This window comes from Gorilla gorilla, chromosome 13 (assembly GCF_029281585.2).
Source record: "Gorilla gorilla gorilla isolate KB3781 chromosome 13, NHGRI_mGorGor1-v2.1_pri, whole genome shotgun sequence".
Taxonomy (NCBI): domain Eukaryota; kingdom Metazoa; phylum Chordata; class Mammalia; order Primates; family Hominidae; genus Gorilla; species Gorilla gorilla.
The window spans coordinates 93,906,665-93,929,225 of record NC_073237.2 but is presented as its reverse complement, the minus strand read 5'-3'; the positions used below and the strand labels follow the sequence as shown (position 1 = coordinate 93,929,225).

At 44.4% G+C, this 22,561-nt stretch overlaps 2 protein-coding genes across 6 annotated transcripts in view; one reads left to right on the top strand and one right to left on the bottom strand.

Moving 5' to 3' along the window:
• TSTD2 (thiosulfate sulfurtransferase like domain containing 2) overlaps window positions 1-11,652 on the top strand; it is a 33,654-nt gene extending 22,002 nt beyond the window's left edge. For 2 of the 4 annotated variants that reach the window (XM_055350024.2, XM_055350022.2), the window contains exons 5-11: window positions 32-157; window positions 1,281-1,386; window positions 5,474-5,592; window positions 6,094-6,252; window positions 6,870-7,008; window positions 7,746-7,795; window positions 8,969-11,652. In XM_055350024.2, the coding sequence (XP_055205999.1) occupies window positions 32-157; window positions 1,281-1,386; window positions 5,474-5,592; window positions 6,094-6,252; window positions 6,870-7,008; window positions 7,746-7,795; window positions 8,969-9,043 (774 nt within the window). In that variant the 3' untranslated portion in view covers window positions 9,044-11,652. The remainder of the gene's footprint in view (window positions 1-31; window positions 158-1,280; window positions 1,387-5,473; window positions 5,593-6,093; window positions 6,253-6,869; window positions 7,009-7,745; window positions 7,796-8,968) is intronic. The other 2 variants (XM_055350021.2, XM_004048326.5) reach the window with 1 other exon arrangement.
• The window catches only part of TMOD1 (tropomodulin 1), a 95,871-nt gene continuing 83,784 nt past the window's right edge, over window positions 10,475-22,561 (bottom strand). The window contains exons 9-11 of one of the 2 annotated variants that reach the window (XM_055350025.2): window positions 20,313-20,457; window positions 12,947-13,011; window positions 10,475-12,104 (exon numbers count right to left, since the gene is read on the bottom strand). In XM_055350025.2, coding sequence (XP_055206000.1) covers window positions 12,947-13,011; window positions 20,313-20,457 — 210 coding nt within the window. In that variant the 3' untranslated portion in view covers window positions 10,475-12,104. The remainder of the gene's footprint in view (window positions 12,105-12,946; window positions 13,012-20,312; window positions 20,458-22,561) is intronic. The other variant, XM_031014874.3, reaches the window with a different exon arrangement.

Here is a 22,561-nt window from a genome sequence, read left to right as displayed (position 1 = left end):
CTGTTCTCTTTCTCACCGTCTTGTGTCTCAGATTCGAATTGCTGCAGAAGGAATCAATGGGACAGTTGGTGGAAGCAAACTGGCTACCAGACTTTATGTGGAAGTCATGCTTTCCTTCCCATTGTTTAAGGATGACCTGTGTAAAGATGATTTTAAGGTAAGAGAAAATGAAAATTAAATGGATCTAGAGCCATCTGCTTCTGCCTCTGTGCATGTTATTGAAGAGGAGTTCAAAGTAGAGAAATAAGCAGTGCCAAATAAATACGCTTTCCCCTTTATTTTTTGGGGCTTGGGGAGTTTTTTTGTTTTGTTTTTTGACAGGGTCTTGCTCTGTCACCCAGGCTGGAGTGCAGTGGCGTGATCATGGCTCACTGCAGCCTCAACCTCCCTGGGCTCAGGTGATCCTCCCAGGTAGCTAGGACCATAGGCATGCATCACCATGTCTGGCTAATTTTTTTGTAGAGACGGGGTCTCACTATGTTGCCCAGGCTGGTCTGGAACTCTTGGGTTCAAGCAGTCCTCCCACATCAGCTTCCTATAGTGCTGAGATATGGACGTGAGATACCACACCTGCCCCCTTTCCCCTTTAAATGTGCTTTTTCTCTTTAGGTTACGAGACAGTACAATAGAAGGAGTATGCTCGTCCCCATTCTTCCACTGAGTCACCATATGATTTTGGACCAGCTAGTGCTCTAGACCTCAGTATCCCTTCTTATAAAATAAGGATGTTACAGCTCATGCAATCTGGGACTCCAAATCTTGGACATATTAGCTCACTTGAGAGACCACCAGCCTGGTCAGCAGATCACTGTGTTTTTAGTAAACCTGGAATTGTAAGATTAACACTTCATACCACATGGGGGAATAAAGTTGTTGCTCTCACAGGTGGGCTGCTTTGTTTGAGTGACTTTATACCTTGTCATAATAAGTGATAAGGTGATGGGAAATGCCTTGCTAGCGTTCATGCTGGCAATGATAGGAAAAGAATGAAAACCGGGTATAGTCACATGTTAGAATTGCTCAGCGGTGTTGCAGTTTTATAATTAAATGCTTACACCTAAAGAAACACTTTTTCAGCTTAACATTCCTGCACGTGGCAGGTATGCAATAAGTATTTATCAATGTTGAATTATCTGGAACATTCTGGGCCCTAACTAGAGGTTTTTTAAGACTTCAGCTATTGTTATTACACAACAGACCATCATTCTTATATTGGCACTTGTCTTATACCTGGAGATGGGACAGCAAGACTGTATTCTGTTTTGTTTCTCATTGGCTAGACCAGCAAAGGAGGAGCTCACTGTTTTCCAGAATTGCGTGTTGGTGTATTTGAAGAAATCGTGCCCATGGGGATCAGCCCCAAAAAGATCTCCTACAAGAAGCCTGGTATGCTTGCTTTTAGAAGATTGTGCTTTAATTCACAGGGACAGAACTTAATAGACAAATAAGAAAGCTAGGCACTGTGATCAGCAGCAGTCATGAGTCCTCTCTAAAGCAGCTGTGGGGTGGCTAACACTTGGCTGCATCCAGTGCTTATACTGTTTCTCTGTGGTGCTGTGGGGTTGAAGACTCACCTCTTCGAGTGACCTATCTTATTCTTCTTGGTGATGGTTTATCAATTAGTTGTTTGCTCTTTCCAAAGACAGCAAGCAGTTTGGGAAGAGTGTAATTATTACTTGTAAACAGTTCATTAGCAGAATAGAGCAAATAGGCCTTTTGCTACAGGAAACAAGTTGCTTTCAACACCACAGCAGTTTTCACTGTGCTCTAGAATGTTCTTTCCCCATCTTCTCCATAGTAAATGGTTGAAAGACATTTGTTTGGCAGGTTTTTTGGGGTTTTATTGTAGTTTTTACTATGAAAAATTTTAAACATTAAAATAGAGAAAATAATATAGTGAAGTTCTATGTACCTATCATGCAGCTTTAGCAGTTAACTGATTAATGGCCAGCTCTCACCTATACCCCATCCCTTCTCCCATCTTGGATTATTTTGAAAGCAACCCCAATGTCAGGCCATTTCATTTGTAAATATTTTTAGTAGGTATGTCTAAAAGATAAAAATTTGTTTTAAAAGATGCAAAACGATATCACATCTTAAAACATTTTAACTGATTCCTTAATAAATTATCAAATATCTAGTTGGTTTAGTCACTCAATTCCCGGTTGTCTCATACTTTTTAAGCTTCATTTCTATTAGGATTTAAATAAGGTTCATTCATTGTGATTCATCTGTATGTCTCTTTAAGTGTCTTTCAACCTATAGATTTGTTTCCATCTTTTTTTTCCCCCCTTGCAGTTTATTTTTGAAGGAACTGGATCATTTGACCTTTAGAGTTTCCCATAATCTGGACAATAATAATTGTATTCCCAAGATATATTTATCTGTCCTCTTTATTTCCTATAAGTTGATCATTAGATTTAGAGTAGTGCTAGAAGTATAATGTGAGGTACACAATTTTACATTTTCTAGTAGCCATGTCTTTAAAAGTAAAAAATAGATGAGATTAATTTAAATAATATGGTTTTCTTAATGCAATATATCAAAAATATTATTTCAACATGTAATCAATATAAAAAATTATTAGTTTACTTTTTTTCATGCTAAGTCCTTGAGATTCAGTATGTATGTCACCCCTATTATATAGCACAAGTGCTTGTCAGCCACATGTGGCTAGTAGCTACTGTATTAACAACTCAGGACTAGAGACTTGATCAGATTCCGATTTGATTTCTTTTTCTCCTGCCACCAAGACTACATAAGCACTGTTGTCTTCTTTGATCAGGAAGCACAAAGGTCTGGTTGACTCCATGGTGTTCATTTTGTAATATGTAAAGATTTGAAAGAAGTCTAAGAGTGAAGCCAGGGGGAAATGGGATTAGGATACAGGCATCTGGGAAAGAGACTCATGCATGGGGAGATGAGGGCCAGAAAGAGCTGTTGTCTGCTTACTGTTCCCATCTTAGCAGGAGGCAGTATGACTATAAACAGCTTTTCCTGGGCACTGCAGGACATTGCAGGCAGAGAGTGGGCTCTAGGCAGTGCTGTCTTGTTTTCACTTGAAGGAAGTTTAAAGGGACCTCTTTTTCTTTTTTTGAGACAGTCTTGCTCTGTTGCCCAGGCTGGAGTGCAGTGGCGTGATTTCAGCTCACTGTAACCTTTTCCCCCGGGGTTCAAGCGATTCTCCTGCCTCAGCTTCCCAAGTTGCTGGGATTGATTACAAGTGTGCACCACCACACCCGGGTAATTTTTGTATTTTTAGTAGAGATGGGGTTTCGCCACACTGGCCGGGCTGGTCTCAAACTCCTGACCTCAAGTGATCTGCCCACCTCAGCCTCACAAAGTGCTGGGATTATAGGCATCAGCCACCGCACCTGGTAAAGGGACGTCTTTTAAACACATCCATGCTGGTCACTGTCCAATCGTTCTCAGGGCCAGTAGAGCAACTGCAATCATAGCAGCAGCAGGGAACAGGTTTGGTTTCCTGTGGCTCCCTGCAGGTAGAAGTCTTAGCACATTTCCATGCTTTTCATCCCATGTTTGTTTGTTTGAGATGGAGTCTCACTCTGTTGCTCAGGCTGGGGTGCAGTGGCGCAATCTCAGCTCACTGTAACCTCTGCCTCCCGGGTTCAAGAGATTCTCCTGCCTCAGCCTCCCGAGTAACTGGGACTACAGGCATGCGCCACCACGCCCAGCTAATTTTTTTTGTATTTTTAGTAGACGGGGTTTCGCCATGTTGGCCAGTTTGATCTGCAACTCCTGACCTCAAGTGATTCACCTGCCTCAGCTTCCCAAAGTGCTGGGATTATAGGCGAGAGCTGCCTCGCCCACACCTGGCCTTTTTTTGAGACGGAGTCTCACTCTGTTGCCCAGGCTGGAATGCTCACTACAACCTCTGCCTCCCAGTTTTGTGTAGTTCTCCTGCCTCAGCCTACTGAGTAGCTGGGAGCTAAAGGAATGTGCCACCACACCTGGCTAATTTTTGTATTTGTAGTAGAGACGGGATTTCACCATGTTAGCCAGGCTGGTCTTGAACTCCTGACCTCAGGTGATCCGCCTGCCTCAGCTTCCCAAAGCATTAGGATTACAGGTGTGAGCCACCATGCCTGGCCTATGTCCCATGTTTGAATCTCCCTTTTCACCCCACTCTTTTTGTATCCATGTAATTGTGTGACAGTACCTTATATAGAATCTGGCCTTACTACATTCTCTTTACAACCATAAGTCAGGCAGGTAGCAATCCAGATTCCTTGGCCTGGCCCTGGGCCCTCATCTCTCCTTGGTGTGGAGTAGTTTCATTGGTTGTTGGGGTTCCTCTCTGAGGGGAATGAGGCTCCTTTGGTGCTATAAAGCTTTATCATGAGTGGAAAGTAACTGAGTCACCAGAGCCCCTGCCCATGAGGCATGGCTACCTCATAATGCAGATTCACCAAAAGTTCCTCACAATCTACTGAGATTTCTGGACCCTCAAAGATAGGGGAATATTTCTATCCTAGAGAGTTACAAGGCAAAGAGCCCCAGGAGACTGAGGTTCTCTCCTATTAGTCCCTTTGTATATATATTTTTTGAGACAGGGTCTTGCTCTATTGCCCAGGCTGGAGTACAGTGGTGTGATCATAGCTCACTGAGGCCTTGATCTCTTGGGCTCAAGGGGTCCTCCTGTATCAGCCTCCAAAGTAGCTGAGACTATAGGCACACACTACCATGGCCAGCTAATTTTTTAAATTTTTTTGTAGAGACAGAGTCTCGCTATGTTCCCCGGGCTTCCCCTTGTATTTTAATACTTACCCATCTTCTAGCTTTCCTGTCTTTTTCTCTCCTTTACTTTCTTTCTCATATGTCGTTTCTGTTGTCCACCCCTCTTGCCCTTTTCTCTTTTACTCATGCACACACACTTAGACACATTCTTCTTGCCCCTTTGCATTAAAAATGTATCTATTCCAACTTTATTCCATAACTTTTTGCTCACACCTGCCTGTGGGTTCTTAGCCTTCAACGTGGGTTCGACCTTAATATAGAACAGTTTACAAAGCCTGTAGTCAGCCACATACTTGCCCAGCTCCTCCATGTACAGTGACAATAGAGCAGTGGCCATTTCCTGACCTACCAGTGACCATACAATGGACCAGCAAATTCACATGGCAATTTAGATCCCAGTTGCCTGGTTTTTATCACTAGGGTTAGGCCAAGTATGAGGATGCAAAATTCTTTGACTAGTTATTTCTAAACTACCAGGTCTCCATTGCCCTCATTTTAGGAGGAGGGAGATTGAGGATACCTGGAATTACTGGAATTAGTAAGTTATTTCATCGTGATCATCAAGTAGTGTTCTTTTCAGACAGTTGTAATTATGAAGAGAAGAGGTTTGGGTGGAAAGAAACAAAGCAACACGTTAAGTCAGGCTGGGTGAGTCATGATTGGGTTTTGGTTTTTTTGTCTTTGTTTTAATATAATTTTTTTGGTTTGGTTTTAGGAATCCATTTATCCCCAGGTGAATTTCATAAAGAAGTAGAAAAGTTTTTATCTCAGGCAAATCAAGAACAAAGTGATACTATCCTTCTTGATTGCAGAAACTTCTATGAAAGCAAAATAGTAAGTAAAAGCCAGAATTGAGTTCTCTGAATTGGTAGATCTCCCCATTCCCACAGTGTGGTATATTTCCCAAGGGGACCTTGTGTGTGCCCACCTGTGGCCACATGGATCTCCTCCCAGTACTGGCAGCTTCAGAGAAAACCCAAGTCCTAAAACTCAGAAATCTGGTGAGAGAGTCTAAGAAAATATGAATTAAAGGCATCTAGGCACATAATATACTTTGTGACTCTGATGAGCCTGCCTTTGACATGTATCAAGGATCTTGCAAAGTTGCCTTTGGGCAGCCTCTCCAGTTCCCCTGAGGACCCTGGGAAGGTGACCCACAGCCCACAGCCTCGGTTTTAAGTTGAGATCTTGAAGTTGAAAGGTCAGAGTGGGGATGAGATTAGCAGCTGGCAGGGGCTTCTTTGCTAAGTAGGGTTTGTTGGGTACAAAAAGAACCTTTGTTCCTACCAGGTATGTTTTTCTGATAATTTTCCTTTTGTTGCTCCTATGTTACAGGGACGATTCCAAGGCTGCTTAGCCCCGGACATCAGGAAATTCAGTTACTTCCCTAGCTACGTTGACAAAAATCTAGAACTTTTCAGAGAGAAGAGAGTGCTGATGTACTGCACCGGGGGCATCCGCTGTGAGCGGGGTTCAGCCTACCTCAAAGCCAAGGTGAGCCACCACCCCGGGGCACTGTGGGCATGGCAGTGAAGGAGGCAGCTCCACCAGCAGCTTACGTGGAGCTGTCCGCTGCCCCCAGTACTCCCCACCCCCAGGCAGCCAAAGCATGCCTTCACCCCTCATATGGCTCCAGCATGGAGTTCGTAAGTACAAAATCTGAGGGTCTTTAATCTCAAGATATGAAAAACACTTAACAGTCATAGAGACTCATCAGATGTAAAAGGGAGAGATTAGTTAACATCTCCCTTTTCCTGATCCTTTTGCTTGATCCTGAGAAGAGCAAATTCAGTAACATTACATGTCCCAACAGGTGCCTTCCTATATTTAGGGGGCAGCAAAAATAGTTGGGCTTACCAGGATCTAGAGGGTGAAGGCCCTGCCTGCTGTCATCACCCATCCCCCTAGGAGGCAAGATCTGGCCAGTTGGTGCCTTGACCCCTTGGTCAGCAATTCCTCAGTGTCCCGCAGTGGGAGCCAGGAGCCCCTGACTGATAGCAGCGGCCATGAGTCCTCCACGTCAGCACTCCTCGCCATGCGCCGCTCTTCCGTGAGCATCTTAACAGGTCTCTGCTGGCTCTTCAGATTTCCTGTTGTTTTTCCACACCTAGGGAGTGTGCAAGGAGGTGTTCCAGCTCAAGGGTGGCATCCACAAGTACCTGGAAGAGTTTCCTGATGGCTTTTACAAAGGGAAGTTGTTTGTTTTTGATGAACGCTATGCTCTGTCCTACAACAGTGATGTGGTGTCAGGTAGGTCAGCACAGGCTCAGAGCCCAAACTGAAATGAAGCACATTGTCAGTTCACCATTCTAGAAAAATGACACAGGGAAGACAGGCCAGTGCTCATTACTGAGCACTGAATAAGCAGGGAAAATAAGTACATTGTGCCACCATTTTCCCAGCTGTGGAGCTGAGAGAACCCTAGCCCAGGAGTCAGGAGGCCTGGGTTGGGATCCTGGCTTCACCATTGCTAGCTGGACAAGCCCATTAACATGGGGATCATCTCACCTGCCCTGCCTGCCTGTCTACCTGCCAAGAGCTGTACTACTGGGCTAATTCAGGGCTCTTAACCTGGAATTGGTACATAGATTTCAGGGATTCTGCGAATTTGGATGGAAAAATAATTGTATCTTTGTTTTCAATAACACCTCACTAAAATGAAGCATTTCCTTTAGTTATGAATGTAGGCAACAAAGTACCAGTTGTATTAATGTACCTGTGACTTTGTCTTCAGTAGGATTCACAATACTTTCATATCATGTTCCAGTTGCCTCAGATATCTCAAAATAGTATTTATACTCATCACTGCTTCAAAATGAAAATAGTTATTAGGCCCACCACTAAGAGTTGATACATAATGTGTTAATAAATGGCACGTCTTATTATATATTACAGATTTTGAAAAAGACTTTGATATTTTGTATTTCTGTATAGTTGGTTTCCTTTGTAATCTTACATATTTTATGCATTTAAAAATATTTTTCTAGGTCAGGCACAGAGGCTCATGCCTGTAATCCCATCACTTTTGGAGGCCAAGGTAGGAGGATCACTTGAGCCCTGGAGTTTGAGACTAGCCTGGGCAACATAGCTCACTATGTCTCTACAAAAACTTTTTAAAATTAGCTGAGCATGGTGGTGTGTACCAGATACTCAGGAGGCTGAGGCAGGAGGATTGTTTGAGCCCGGGAGGTTGAGGTTGCAGTGAGTTTAAATCATGCCACTGTACTCCAGCCTGGGTGAGACAGAAAGACCCTGTCTCAAAAAAGTTTTTCTAGGCCAGGATCTATAGTCTTCACCAGACTACCAAGTAAATCCATAGCACACATGATTTTAGGAACTCGTAGCTCTCTGTGGACCCAGGTGGCATGCACATTTGAGTAAGATTTGCGTTTGATTGTCCTCTCCTACTTTCTTGGTCTTATTTTCATTTTAGTGGTTTTGAGTTGTCTCTTATTGATCACTACTTCGATCTGTTTTGGAGCTAGATGGAGTATAAATTCTAAACAAGTAGAAAGAGTAGATTTGATTTTATAGAGGTTATATGGGCTGGACTCGATGGGTACCTGCGTGTGAGTATGAAGGAGAGAGAGAGAAGGCTCAGAGGTAGCTTAGATAAGCAAGGTAAGGAAAAGTGAGGAAGAATGATGTTATCAATAGTAACAGGAGGTCATCAGGGAAAAACAGGTGAAGAAGATGGTGTGAGTTTTAGGAATCAGATGGTCAAGTGTCCTAGCAACAGCAGGAGAGACGCAGGCCTCCGGGAGAGGGGTGTGGACTGCACATGTTCACTGTAGGTGGGTTATCGCCTGTATTTAGGTGTGTTGTCCCCACTGGAAAAGGGAACAATCAAAGAGGAAAAGACCACTTAACAAGGGGGTTGGGAGGTAGTTGGCCAGCTTTGGAATAGCTGGTGAGAGAGAGAAACTTTCATTACCATCTAGTTACCACCTGTTCTCTAGATGGGAAAAAGAAAAAAAAGTCAGTAAATACTGGAAGCAGACAGTTACCAGAAGTCACCCCCACAAAAAAATAAGCTGGGTGGTGGGGGTGGTGGTTAGTTGTTGTTGCTGGAAGACAGAAGACTTACTATTTGGAAACCTTCCCCGGGTTCCACAGGATCTACGAGATTCTAGTCAGCAAAGGGAGCAATGCCTATCCACATGTGTGTGAATGCATGTGTTTATAATGATGGCTTTTCCTTCCTCCCCAGAGTGTTCATACTGTGGAGCCCGCTGGGACCAGTATAAACTCTGCTCTACTCCCCAGTGCCGCCAGCTCGTTTTGACCTGCCCTGCCTGTCAAGGACAAGGATTCACAGCCTGTTGTGTCACATGTCAAGACAAGGGGAGCAGGAAAGTTTCAGGCCCTATGCAAGACAGCTTTAAAGAGGAATGCGAGTGCACAGCCCGACGGCCACGCATACCTAGGGAACTCTTGCAGCATGTGCGACAGCCTGTGAGCCCAGAGCCAGGGCCTGATGCTGATGAGGATGGGCCAGTGCTTATGTGAGCAGCACCTTTGGCATTTTCCCAGGCCCTCGGTAAAAGTAGGTTTGGGGTGACTATACAGAGAAAGCGTGGCAAGACTGCAGAAACAGAGAAATCGGGAACTTCAGTTCTGGCCACTGCCAGCGTGGCAGCCGTCTACACTTCACAGCGGGAGGGGAGGAGTCACGTTATCTACCACTTAGCTGAGACATTCTGATTTGGATGATGCTAGAGCACAGAAAATAGGTGAGCTGCATGGGATCCCAAAGCTGCTGAGGGATAGAGCCTGAGCCTGGTGGCCACAGCATATGCCCTTTCTGTGCCATGCAGCTGGGGCTGTTAGTAGTCATTGCCCTTGTCAGCAGACCTTCTACCCTGGTGGCAAACACGTGAAAGCTGTGGCCCTGGGAGTGGCCTCCTAAAACAAGCCACCTGGGTCATCTGCCATCTACCCTTAACGTCTGTCTCTCGCCTGAGGGGAATCTGCAAGCTGTGCATTGGGCTTACCTCCTGCTTTTGTAGAAATAACCATCCTTTGGTATACATGGAGGATAGTTCCAGAATGCCTGAGTATACAAAAACCCAATGCATACTCAAGTCCCACAGTGGGCCCTACAGAACCCACGTATGTGATAAATCAGCCCTCCATGTACGCAGGTTTCGCCCCTTGCCAGTACTGTATTTTCAACCTGTATGGTTGAAAAAAATCCATATATAAGTGCAGCCATGCAGTTCAAACCCATATTGTTCGAGGGTATAGTTTATTGAACAGCCACACCCATTCCTTTACACATGATCTATGGCAGAGTTGAATAGTTGCAACAGACACTATGTGGCCTGCAAAATCGGAAACATTTACTGTCTGGCCTTTTACAGAAAAGTTTGCCAGCCACTGATCTAGACCAGCAGCTCATCTGATAGAGGCAGAGGTGGCCTTAAAGATGTGGCCTTCTTCATTTTCTGTTGGTTTGGTTTCGTTTCTATGAGAGATTTCCTCTAACAGCTCTGCTTTCCCCAGCACTTACTCTCTGAGCTTTTAAATGTTCTCTCTGGGAGCTTCATATAAGCTCGGTGACATTTGAGCCACAGTTTTTAGATCAGCACCTGGAATACATGACACATTCTTACTGAGGTCATCCAGCACTGCCATGGTGGCTGCCCAGTCTTCTGGCTAGTGTGCCAGGCACATGTCCGTGTCACACAGGTTCCAAGAAACACATACGCAGCCATACATAGACCAACAGATTTAATATTATATTGCAGTTTTCAGCAATGCAGAATGCAGCTGCAATTGTGTTTTAAGGAGAAGCCAAGTGGGGATGGTTGTCCCTGCAACATGGTGCCACTCCTGGGCCATGTGCAGCCTCAGTGGACACTCTTCCATAGTGCTGAGGCCCTGGCCCCGCCTCCAGTTACCCTGTACTGCCCACTGCCTTACAGTTCAGTGCACAGGCCTTCACCTTTTCATCACCAGCCTCTCTGCTCAGTGCTCTGGAGTTCTTGACCTTGTCCTTTATCATGAGATTTGCTGAAATCACTAATGAAAATAACCCCCAAAAGCAACAAACAAAAATATTAGTTTAACTGGCACTGTGGTATATTAAAAGGCACAAGGGCATTGTGGCTTAACACTTTTGCTGGATCCCAAGAGACGCACATGATGTTAAAAAGAGATCTGGCAGCAGTACTAATACTATTTCAGTATAATCATCTTGGGGTGGTTTGGCCAGGATTTCCCAATTCCTTGATATCTGGAGTTTCTTCATCATTGTCCTGCATCCTGCAGAGGCTTAATATACAGGCGTAAGGTCAGCAGCAATTTGTCTAATAAGTGATGAGATCAGTAGCTGAAGTCTCTAAGCTGGGCCATTACTAAATACCATAGCCATGTTGATCTGGAAATTTATCCCTCTAGTGTCTTACCTCACATAAGCCATTTGCCCACTGTGCAATATAGAAAGGTGTTTTCAAGTATTTGGCCGTAGATTTTTCACATCCATCATAAGGTTGGCATTCAATAAGGAAAAAGTTCTAACTCCAGTATTAAATTGTACATAAATCCCAAATGTTCTTAAAGAACACTCAGGGACATGTTTGTTGCCTGGGATTGGTAATGAAAAGTTGGTTTTTGAAACTTGAAATTTCACCATTGGTTTTTTTTCCTATCATCATTTCTGCATATCCAGCAAAAGGAATCTCATGTTGACTCCTGGCAGAGTTCGGTGGCTTCAGTCTGTCTATCTGTCCTGAGGGGAAAATTGTGTTCTGGATCCAGTAATCAATTTGGCAACTTTAATCTTGAGGTTTTCAAAATTCCAGGGAGGGTTAATAAAGAATGATAATCATCAGTTTTATTTGCTAATAGCTAAGACAAATTTGTAATAAAATGTTTTATAATACTTCAAAAGCATGTGGAAGAGTGTGCCGTTTCTGTGTCACACATTTTAAATGCACTTGAAACACCACACAGCAAGGCCATTGAAACTGGGCTCCTGGGGCTAAGTTGCTGCTGGTGGAACATCATCTTCAGTAAGATCTGCTGGTTTTGGGGCTTCTAGTTTTTAAATAATAACCAGACTCAACTTCTTCTGTGACTAAAGAAAAACTTCACATTAATGGTATTTTATAAAATTTTCAACTACAACCACTAGTCAACCTAAAACCTTAGTGCATAAAGAACTGAACCACAAAAGGGTTTCGTGCTGCCAGCATTTTGCCTTCTGGTTTCCCCTGCAGAGCACAGGTCATCAATAGAACACGTCCAGTTCAAAGGCATGGTCTCCACCGCCACACACTAGACACCACTCCGGCACTTGGGAATGATGGGCCCAGTCAGATCCGCAAGCCTCCTCTTCCTCACTGGAAAGGAATGGAGATGATAAGATACAAGGCACTTTTCCCTGTAGACCAGGGACCAGCACTGTTGCTGAGAAAGCACTGTGAAACCTCGCACTAATTGGTTTGTTAACAGAGTCTGAAGTCTGTTGTTTTGAAAGGACAGTATGTGTGAGTTGTACAACAGCCCTCCAGTCTGTCAGTGTTCATTGATGAGGGTCTGTGGTAGTGGAGATTCATTCATAGATATCTGCTAAGTGGCTGACCACACAGTCCCACGTTATAAGTCGGCTATTTTCTTTGCTTACAGAAGCTCCAGTTGAAGATCTTTACTCCGGGGTTCAGATAAGAGTTAAAAGTTTAGTCAGTCTTCTTCTTAATGAGATTAGGGTCTTAACCAGGTGGAAACATTTCCCCCAGCTATGTCTGGGAGCTCCTGGCCTACCTCCTGCCTATATAAACGAGAGTTTCCACCCGAAAGATTACCCTGCAGTATCTGTATCCCCTTATGTTTAACCTTGCCATTTTCCCCGGGGGCAAGACAGTTATGCTCAACACTGTTCAAGTGACAAAGTAGTTAAATGCCATGAAGAGGAAAGCACTAGCCAGGAGGTTGCAGGCTGGAGACGTTAGCTTAGAAGATGATGAGGATGCAGGGAGGGGCAGGAGGGGCTCTGTTTGTTGTAACAAGGGAGAGTGTTTTGAAATTAATTGTAGTGTCTGCAGATAAGACCAAGCAGCAAGCTCTATCAGCCACAAGAGAAAGGTCAAAGAAGTCTGTAGAGCCAGTAGGTGGCAGTCGAGAGGGCTGCTGGTGTTGGCAGAGGCAGGAAGCTATGGTGGAGGGAAAAAAAGTCCGTCTATACTTAGATGTCTTCAGGTTCCCGAGCTGAGGCGGTAGACCTGCAGCCACCAGATCGATGGATACGAGCTGCAACAAAAACCGAATCAGCTTGTGCATGACACTGGCCATACAAAGCAGACCCACAAGGGAGGTGGGGCCAGCCCAGTTCCTTAGATGATCAGAATGTCCAGCTTCTTGGGGGTAGATGTGAGGGGACAAAAACCAAAACCCAAAGAGCACAAGAGGTTTGCTCAACGTGACCAAAGAGTTTACATGAACCAGACTTTTAAGCATCTCCATAGTAGCTGTGCAGGCATGCCCACCAGGGCCATCCTCATTGCCTCATCGGAGCCCCTCCAATGCTGCTGGAATGTTAGTTACCATTCCCGTTTTATGGATGAGGGAAGTATGGCAGAGAGGGTATATTTCTTGCTTAAAGCAATAAAGCTAGTACCAGACAGGACCAAGCCTTTTTTTTTTTTTTTTTGTGAGATGGAGTTTCACTCTGTCACACAGACTGGAGTGCAGTGGCGCAATCTTGGCCCACTGCAACCTCGCCTCCCAGGTTCAAGCAATTCTGCTTCAACCTCCTGAGTAGCTAGCATTACAGGCGCCTGCTGCCGCACCCGGCTAATTTTTGTGTTTTTAGTAGAGATGGGGGTTCACCATGTTGGCCAGGCTGGTCTCGAACTCCTGACCTCAAGTGATCCCCCCCGCCTCAGCCTCTCAAAGTGCTGGGATTACAGGCATGAGCCACCGCACCCAGCTAGAACCAAGACTTTTGACTCATCTTGAGCCTCAGTCCAGTGCCTCCCTCAGTAGACTTGAGCCTTGTGTGGGTAGGGCTCCATATCCATATCGCATCTGATTCTCACAGGGAGGATTAGCTCCTTCTCCCTGCAGAAGAAAAGAGCCCCAGTCCCTGAGAGCTGGCAGCAGAGCCAGGACTGAAATCCAAGTCCCTGGCCCATGGTTGAGGGAACAGAAAGGACCCTATGGCTTGGTAGGGGGGTTATTTTCCATTACTTGCCCTCATTGTGTCCACTGGGCCGGATCTGTGTGTGTGTGTGCATGGTTCCCCTGGCACTGGCTTGCCTTTTTTTTTTTTTTTTTTTTTTTTTGAGACGGAGTCTTGCTCTGTTGCCAGGCTGGAGTGCAGTGGCCCGATCTTGGCTCGCTGCAGTCTCCGCCTCCCGAGTTCAAGCAATTGTCCTGCCTCAGCCTCCCGAGTAGCTGGGACTACAGGCATGCGCTGCCACGCCCAGCTAATTTTTTGTATTTTTAGTAGAGACAGTGTTTCACCATGTTGGCCAGGATGGTCTTGATCTCCTGACCTCATGATCCACCCACCTCGGCCTCCCAAAGTGCTGGGATTACAGGCGTGAGCCACCCCACCCGGCCCCCTGGCACTGGCTTTTTCAGAGACTGGATGGAGAGAAGGGAAAGGCATCCATTTATTCAGGTATTATTTTTTTCCCTTTTTAATGATGAAGGAAGTTGAGACCAGGAGAGGGAAGTAACTTATTCCAAGTTACGAATAAGTCACAAAACTGGGAGTAAAAGCTGGGTCTCCCAATATCCTCCTTCAATTCTGTCTGGTCTTTACTTTCTTTAAAAAACTCTTCACTGCTTATTGCAAGAGCCAGAGACTCCTTTTATTGTGAATGCCAGAAGGGCTCTCCAGTCATCCGGACCAACCTCCATCTGCTGCTTGAACTCCTCTGCCACTTCTTGCCAAATTTGAACATTTCCATCATGTTTTTGGAAAGCACTTTCTATTCATTTAAATATTCGGCAGCATGTACTGAGTGCTGTGTGCCAAGCACAAGAATCAGAAGTAAAGACACAGTATAACAGGGACCAAGATATACAATGTTTGAGAACTACTGTTTGAGAAATATGAAGTATTAGAGATGCCCTGGCAGCTCTCTGAGGTATGAGAGGCATAAAGAATGAAGTGGTCAGACCTTCCCAGGTGGCAACTAACAGGTCAGCTGAATTTTAAACAACGAAAAGGTAGAGGATGGGAAGGTGGGGGGCATTGGGAATAACGACCCTCTAAGGGTAAGCTTTTCCTTGGTCACTTGGGGGCACTCAGGCTACCTGGAATGGTAGTAACATGGCAAAGGGATGGCTTGTTGGAGATGTCAAGAGACAACCTCCTGATGGGACCATCTCCCAATGTGGAGCACCCAGGCACTGGAGCCACATTGCCAATTCAAATCCCGGTCCTGCCCATGGATTGTGGGTAATGTTAATTACCTACTTCTCTAGACTTCTGTTTCCTTCTTGTAAAGTGTGGATAACAATAGCATCTGTCTCACCTGGTTGTGGGGAGGACTACATGAGCTAGTGAGACAGGAAGTATTCAGAACAGTCTCTAACACACAGTAAGTGCCATGTAAGAGTCAGCTATTATTAACAGACTTGGGAGTCATTTCAAGGGGCCTGACTGAGAGCAATGGGAGGCAAGTGAGGGTTCTAAGTGGAGGGGTGACAAGGCAAGCTTCGGAAGGAGACTTGGGATAAGTGCCAGGGGTGCCTGCCCTGGAGGAGCTGGGGGCCTGAGGATGTTGGAGGAGATGACTGTGACGAGGGCTCAACATACACGGCAGGACACTGGGATTGGCAAGGAGGTGACTGGCTGGCTGGGGTGGAGGCAGCGTCTAGGAACAGGCCCAGATTTCTGGCTTGGGTGGCTGTGAGGAAAGGAGTAGCCTTTTCTTTTTTTCTTTTTTTTTTGATGGAGTTTTCTTATTGCCCACACTGAAGTGCAATGGTGTGGTCTTGGCTCACTGCAATTTCTGCCTCCCGGGTTCAAGCGATTCTCCTGCCTCAGCCTCCCAAGGAGCTGGGATTGCAGGCGCCTGCCACCATGCCCGGCTAATTTTTTGTATTTTTAGTAGAGACAGGGTTTCACCATGTTGGCCAGGCTGGTCTCAAACTCCTGACGTCAGGTGATCCGCCTGCCTCGGCCTCCCAAAGTACTGGGATTACAGGTGTGAGCCACCGTACCTGGCTGCCTTTTCTGAGATAGGTTTGGGGGACTATGATGAAACTGATTTGGGATCCAGCAATCCCACTTCTGGATATTTACCCAAAATATTAAAATCAGTTGAAAAGATGTTTCACTCCACGTTCATTGCAGCATCATTCACAATACCCAAAATAAGGAATCAACCTAAGTGTCTATCAACAAGAATGGATAAAGAAACTGGGGGATATATGCACAATGGAGTACGATTCAGCCTTTTCTTTAAAAAAAAAAAAAAAAAGGAAATTTGTTCATTTGCAACCACATGAATGGAATTGGAGAACATTATACTAAGTGAAATAAGCCAGGCACAAAAAGACAAATTATATGTGGAATCTAAAACAACTGACCTCATAGAAGCAGGGAGTAAAACTGTCATTACAGAAGCTGTGGGTGGGGAATGGGGAGATAATGGCCACAGGATACAAAAATCTCAGTTGGACAAGAGGAATAAGGTGTTTTATAAAGCTCTGTTACACAGCATGGTGAATATAGCTAATAATAGTGTACTATACATTTCAAAATTGCTAAAAATAAACTTTCTCACCACAAAAAGTATTTGAGGTGATGATACGCTAATTCACTTAATTTTTCCACATTGTATTCATAAATCATAACAGCACTTTGTATCACATAAATATATACAATTACAAATTGTCAATTGACAATAAAATAAATTTTTTTTAGAAATTGCTTTGCAGTGTGCTATGTCTGGGCTGCTTGCTGCAAAGGTCTTCCCTGAGAATACTGTAAAATGGTGACTCCCAGGAAGGGATGTTTTCTGCTTTTAAACACGTTACTCTCCCTCCACACGATACCCCAACCCACACAACTGTCTTAACTCACAGGCTGCAATTCAGATTTTGCTAAGTGGAGAGAGCTGCAGTGGCAGATTTAGAGGACCTGAGTGCCATGCTTGGCCTGGCTCTTTGCTATAAATAGTGTGGAGATGACAGTCATCTGAGGTATTGCTGTGGGAAAACGCAGATGGGATCCACAGCTCGGCTCCTCCCTGGCGCCCTGCACTCACAGAACGCTCTGTTTAGAGCTTGGTGCACAGGGTGGGGAGGACCGAAGACGCACTGGTCAGGATGCATCTTGGGCATACCGCCTGTCTGCAGAGCCAGTCACTGTCCTCATAGCCTTGGGGACTGAATGTCCCCCAAGGAGGAGCCCAAGTACTGCAGAGGCCCCAGCCATGGGCAAAGAGCCAGCAGAGGCAGGTGAGAATGAGCAGGAGGCCTGAGAGGCCTGCTCCCTTCCCAATCTGTGCTCCCTGCTGCCAGGCCTGCTAACAGCCTCAGTCCCAAGGAGGAGCTGGCAGGAGGCTTTTACGATACAAATATTCAGTTGGAAAACATGAAGTCTGTCTGCTTCACTGCGGCATTAACGTAGGATGCAAATAATCTGTTGTAAAGTCAGGAGGAAGCTGAGGCACTGCCATAACAAACATTTCTCTTACAAAAATTAGCAGATGGGTGCAAATTTCATTTTAAAGCTAGAGATCCTACATCACCAAGTAGCACTCTGTTCCCTGTAATCACTGAGATGATTCATCTCTAATTCCTTCTGTAGGAAACCCCAAGGGAGCAGCTGCCCACAGTTCCCTGGGGTAACCCAGAGGCCCAATTTTATCACCTGGCATCACCGTCCAGGAAACTGCCACAGTCTCTCCTTCCCACCTGCTTCCATCGCCAGGCCCCTGAGCTTGACATTAAAGGCCTTGGGCTGCAGCCACCCAAACACCTACCCAGCCCCATTCCTTGTGAACATCCCATATACTTTCAACTGTCCTGCCTTTGCTCATGCTGTTCCCTCTGCTTGGAATGCCCTTCCCTTCCTACTTTGTGAACTCTTATTTTTCCTCCTAGGTCTAACTCCTTTTAACAGTTCCTCCAATCCTTTTAGATCCTTCTGTCTCTCCTTTGTACCCCCAGCACTACTTCCTAATACTCCTAGAACCCCCAGAGGGATGCCTCTAGACCTCCTCCATCAACCTATCTCTTCCTTTCAAGGCTGGCTAAAGCCCCATCCCCAACCAGCATGCTTTGCCTAACTGGCCTCTGTCTCGATAAATCATTTCCTCACTTTGTTTAGATGGAATTTGTAGGCATTCTTGAATTTTTAGGCATGGCTTTGAGTCTTTTTTTTTTCCCCTAAAAGGTTATAAAGCTTCTTCAGTCAGAGGTAGCCTTTCTGCTACCTCTGATATCACCTACCACAGTCCTAGGCACACAAAAGTTGCCCAGAAAATGCTTGCTGTCACTAACAGCTGGTGTGACCTGACTGAGCTGCTGCCTAGACCCCCTACCCCTACCCCAGGCTCCAGTTTCTTTCTAAGGGAACTGGAGGGATAAGCTCTAAGTCCTTCTGGCTCTACTATCCTACATTCTTACAATGGCCTCTGAAAGTTCTTGGTGATGGGAGTCAGGCCTGAATTTTGGACTCTCAGATTCACAGGACTGGGAGAGTTTTCAAAGGCCATTTTGTCCAACTCCTAGATGATGCTGGTACCCCCCTGCAGCACCTGTGACCTCTGCTCATCTAGAGCCTCTATCCCCAGAAACAAGACCTCCAGACCATCATGCCATTGGAGGACAAAAACTGGGTTAGCCCAGAGATAGGAGCCAAGGGGCACAGAAGAAACTTAACTGAGGGGGAAACATATATGAGATTATTGCATATAGAATAGAAACGCAAGGCTTCTCCGTGCTGGTACTGCAGCCAGATCACAGCTGCTGGCCTTCTCCAACCATTCAGTTTAGCTATGACATCTGTGATATGATGTAATAATTATGATTCTTATTTGTGTTCGTTCTTATTTCAAGTAAGGATACTTCTGATAAACCAAGACTCTGCACACATTTTAAAAAATGGGCTTTTCTAAACCCGAGGCTCTAGAAAATAGTGGCATTTGGAGTGAGCAATGAATGAATAGCTCCTGGGCTGTGACATCCTTACAAGCAGGAACCTATAGAATTTTGGTATATGTTTGTGGAATTTAATAACTCGATCTAAAGTGTGTGTGTGTGTGTGTGTGTGTGTGTGTGTGTAATCCTGTGGTTATCTGTGCATGTGGGGTCTGTGCACACCTGCCTTGAGCATTCACTCCTACACACTTATCTCTGTTCTTCGAGGGCTTCCAGGTAGTGACCTGGCCTCAGATAAATCACCAGGAAGTGACATACTTTGAGTGGAGCATTCATATTAGGCTCTTTGCATTTTATCGAGGGTTGGAAACCATTGTGTAGAGCAGGTTTGAATCTGATGAAAAACTCACTGAAGATGCTGTCCTTTAAAACACAAGTTTATTTCACAATGTAGTCCCAGAAAGAGTCTTTTCTTTTTTTTTTTTTTTCAAACTCATTATGCTTCCTTCTCTTCTGTGATAAGAATAATGTAACTTGGCTTGGCTTCCTGCTGTCTTGGTTCTAGGAAACTCAGGGCTCAATATAATCATCATTCATGTTAATGATATAGACCTACTGCTTTTCTTGTTTTTTTTCCCCCTCTTGTTTTCCTATAGCCTTGTCAGTCATGCTCCCTTTGTTGAATGCTATATCAAATTCTTTTTTGGCAGCCAGCAGGAATATACATAAGCAATAACTACACAGAGCTTGTGAACAACCGGCATCTGCAAGTAAGATCATGATTGCTCAAACTTTTCATTCAGTTGACTTATATACCTATTTGTTCATATAGGTATATAAGTGTTCATTATCAAAAAATATTGTGATATTTTCATTTTCTTAATTTTCTTATTTTTTAAAATTTCCTGATAATGTCTCCTTCATAATAATTTTTCCTTTTAGAAAAAAACAAACTATGCCTTTAATTGAGATTACATTAATATACCCTACTTTTACTTTACTATGAAGTTGACATTTTCAACTTTTACCTTAAAATCAATGTGAAGTCTCCTAGGCTCAGATTTTGGTAGTCCTATTGGAAGCTAGTTTTGGGATTTGGGGCTAAATCTAGACTGTGTGACCTGGAGAGGACGCTATGAGTTCAGAAAAGGGTATTCAGAAGAGGAAAATACTCCCGGCGAGACTTGTGCCCTCCCAAATTTCAGTTCCTTCTGCAAACACACTTAAGTGTGCTCTGGGCCCAGCCTGTGCTGAGCTGTGCTTTGAGGAGGAGAGGACTCAGCCTTAGCTCCTGAAGTCAAGGAGCTCGTAGTCCAGGGTGGAGATGAGGTACAAACACAGAAAACAAGGAAGACACGATCAATGTGAAAATCAAGGCTCAAGAAGACTCGGAGAGGCATCTACAGAATTTTCCCTGACATCCCCAGCACAGGTGGAGGGAATAACAGGACTGCGGGCAGGGCAGGAGGCATATTTCTACTCACCAAGGTCATTGTTGTTCATCATTGCGTTGGATGCCCGAAGCCGGGGTCCTTGCTGGGTAAAGTGGTAGCCGAATTTGAGAAGTGTTGCGTTTTTTTCCAACATGCTCACAATCTCCATTTCCACTTTGCTGCCCAGGGGCTGGCTCTTTAGTCAAGAAAAAATAAAAAATAAAAAATAAAATCACCACTCATTCCATGTGTACAGTGCCTAAACCACCTCTACCTACAGAAACTCTTGAGCAGTGGGAGGGGATTTTAGCCTCCTCTCCAAGAGTAGGGAAATGGAAGTTTAGAGAAGTTGAAAGGTCACATGGCCAGGAGCAAATGAGCTGGGATTCAAATTCCGGTCTGCTGGATGCCAAGAACAGATCTTTTCACTGCTTTACAACAGCCTCTCTCTGAGCAGGTGCCCAAGTAAGAGCTCCACGACAGAAGAGTATTTGAAGGAGGACATTCAATCATCTAGTCCTAAGGAGACTTTTAAAACCCTGCTGTCCGGGCTATACCCCATACTACCTGAATCAGAATCTCTGGGGAGTGGGACTCTGATGGCTGTGTTTTTAAAAACTTCCCAGGAGATTTCAGTATGCACCTAAGTCTGACAACCAGTAATTTAGTCTCTTCAAATTATAAATGAAAAAATTGAGGCCCAGAGAAGGAAAAAGGGTTTTCCCAAGATCACATGGTAAGTTGACAATGCCAAAGTTAGCTTTCTGAAGCCCAATTCTGATCATATTATTAATAGTTCCCTGCCCCCAAATCTATAGTGATCATCTGACAAAGATATAAAGAAAAAAAAATCAGAAAAAAAAAACCAGAAAGACCCAACAATGTTGGGAAGGATATGATGAGGATGTTCATCACAGTCTCAGTTATAATAGTGGCAGGAAAAGGGAAACAATTTCTTAAGAGGCCAGGCGTGGTGGCTCATGCCTGTTATCCTAGCACTTTGGGAGGCGGAGGTGGGCAGTTTGCCTGAGCTAAGGAGTTCGAGACCACCCTGGGCAACATGGTGAAACCCTGTCTCTACTAAAAATACAAAAAAAATAGCCAGGTGTGATGGCAGGCACCTGTAGTCCCAGCTACTTGGGAGGCTGAGGCAGGAGAATGGCTTGAACCCGGGAGGCAGAGTTTGCAGCGAGCCGAAATTGTGCCACTGCCCTCCAGCCCAGGCGACAGAGCGAGACTCTGTCTCCAAAAAACAAAAAATAAATAAAAATTGAAAAAAAAAGAATTCATAGAGAGTTGCTTAGATAAATGATAGTTCAACCATACTAAATAGAATGTGGGCAGCTCTAAAATGATGGTGCAAATCCTTGGCCGTAGCATGTAAAGATGGCCATGAACCAATATTGAATGGAAAGAAAAAAAAAGAAAAAAAACCCTGGTCACAAAATAGACGATTTGTATGTAAAGTTGTCTATATTTTCCATATATATACATAATGCAGAGAAAAAACTTTTAAGTATATTGATAATGGTGGGATTTGGGGAGAAAGTTTTTGTTTCCTTCTTTATATCTTATTGTATTGTTTGGATTTTCTATTACCATATATAATAAAATAATAAAACATAATCTTAAACAGGATGTAAAAGACAGAAAGCTAACATCATACTTAATAGTTAAAGACTGAAAGCTTTCCCTCCAAGATTAGGAACAAGATAAGGATGTTTGCTCTCACCAACATTTTACTGGGGGGTCTAGACAGGATAATTAAGCAAGAAAAATAAATAAAATGCTTCCAGACTGCAAAGGACAAAGTAAAACTATCTGTATTTGCAGATGATATAATGTTGTATATAGAAAATTCTAAGGAATACACACACACTCCTACACAAAATTAGTGAGTTCCGGCCAGGCACAGTGGCTCACGCCTGTAATCCCAGCACTTTGGGAGGCCGAGGCAGGTGGATCACGAGGTCAAGAAATCGAGACTATCCTGGCCAACGTGGTGAAACACTGTCTCTACTAAAAAAAAAAAAAATACAAAAAGTAGCTGGGCATGGTGGCGCACACCTGTAGTCCCAGATACTCGGGAGGCTGAGGCAGGAGAACCCGGGAGGCAGAGGTTGCAGTGAGCAGAGATCGCGCCACTGCACTCCAGCCTGGCAACAGAATGAGACTCTGTCTCAAAAAAAAAAAAAAAAATTAGTGAGTTTGGCAAAATTACAGAATATAAGATCAATACACAAAAATCAGTTGTACTTCTATACACTAGCAATAAAGCAATCTGAAAATGAACCTGAGAG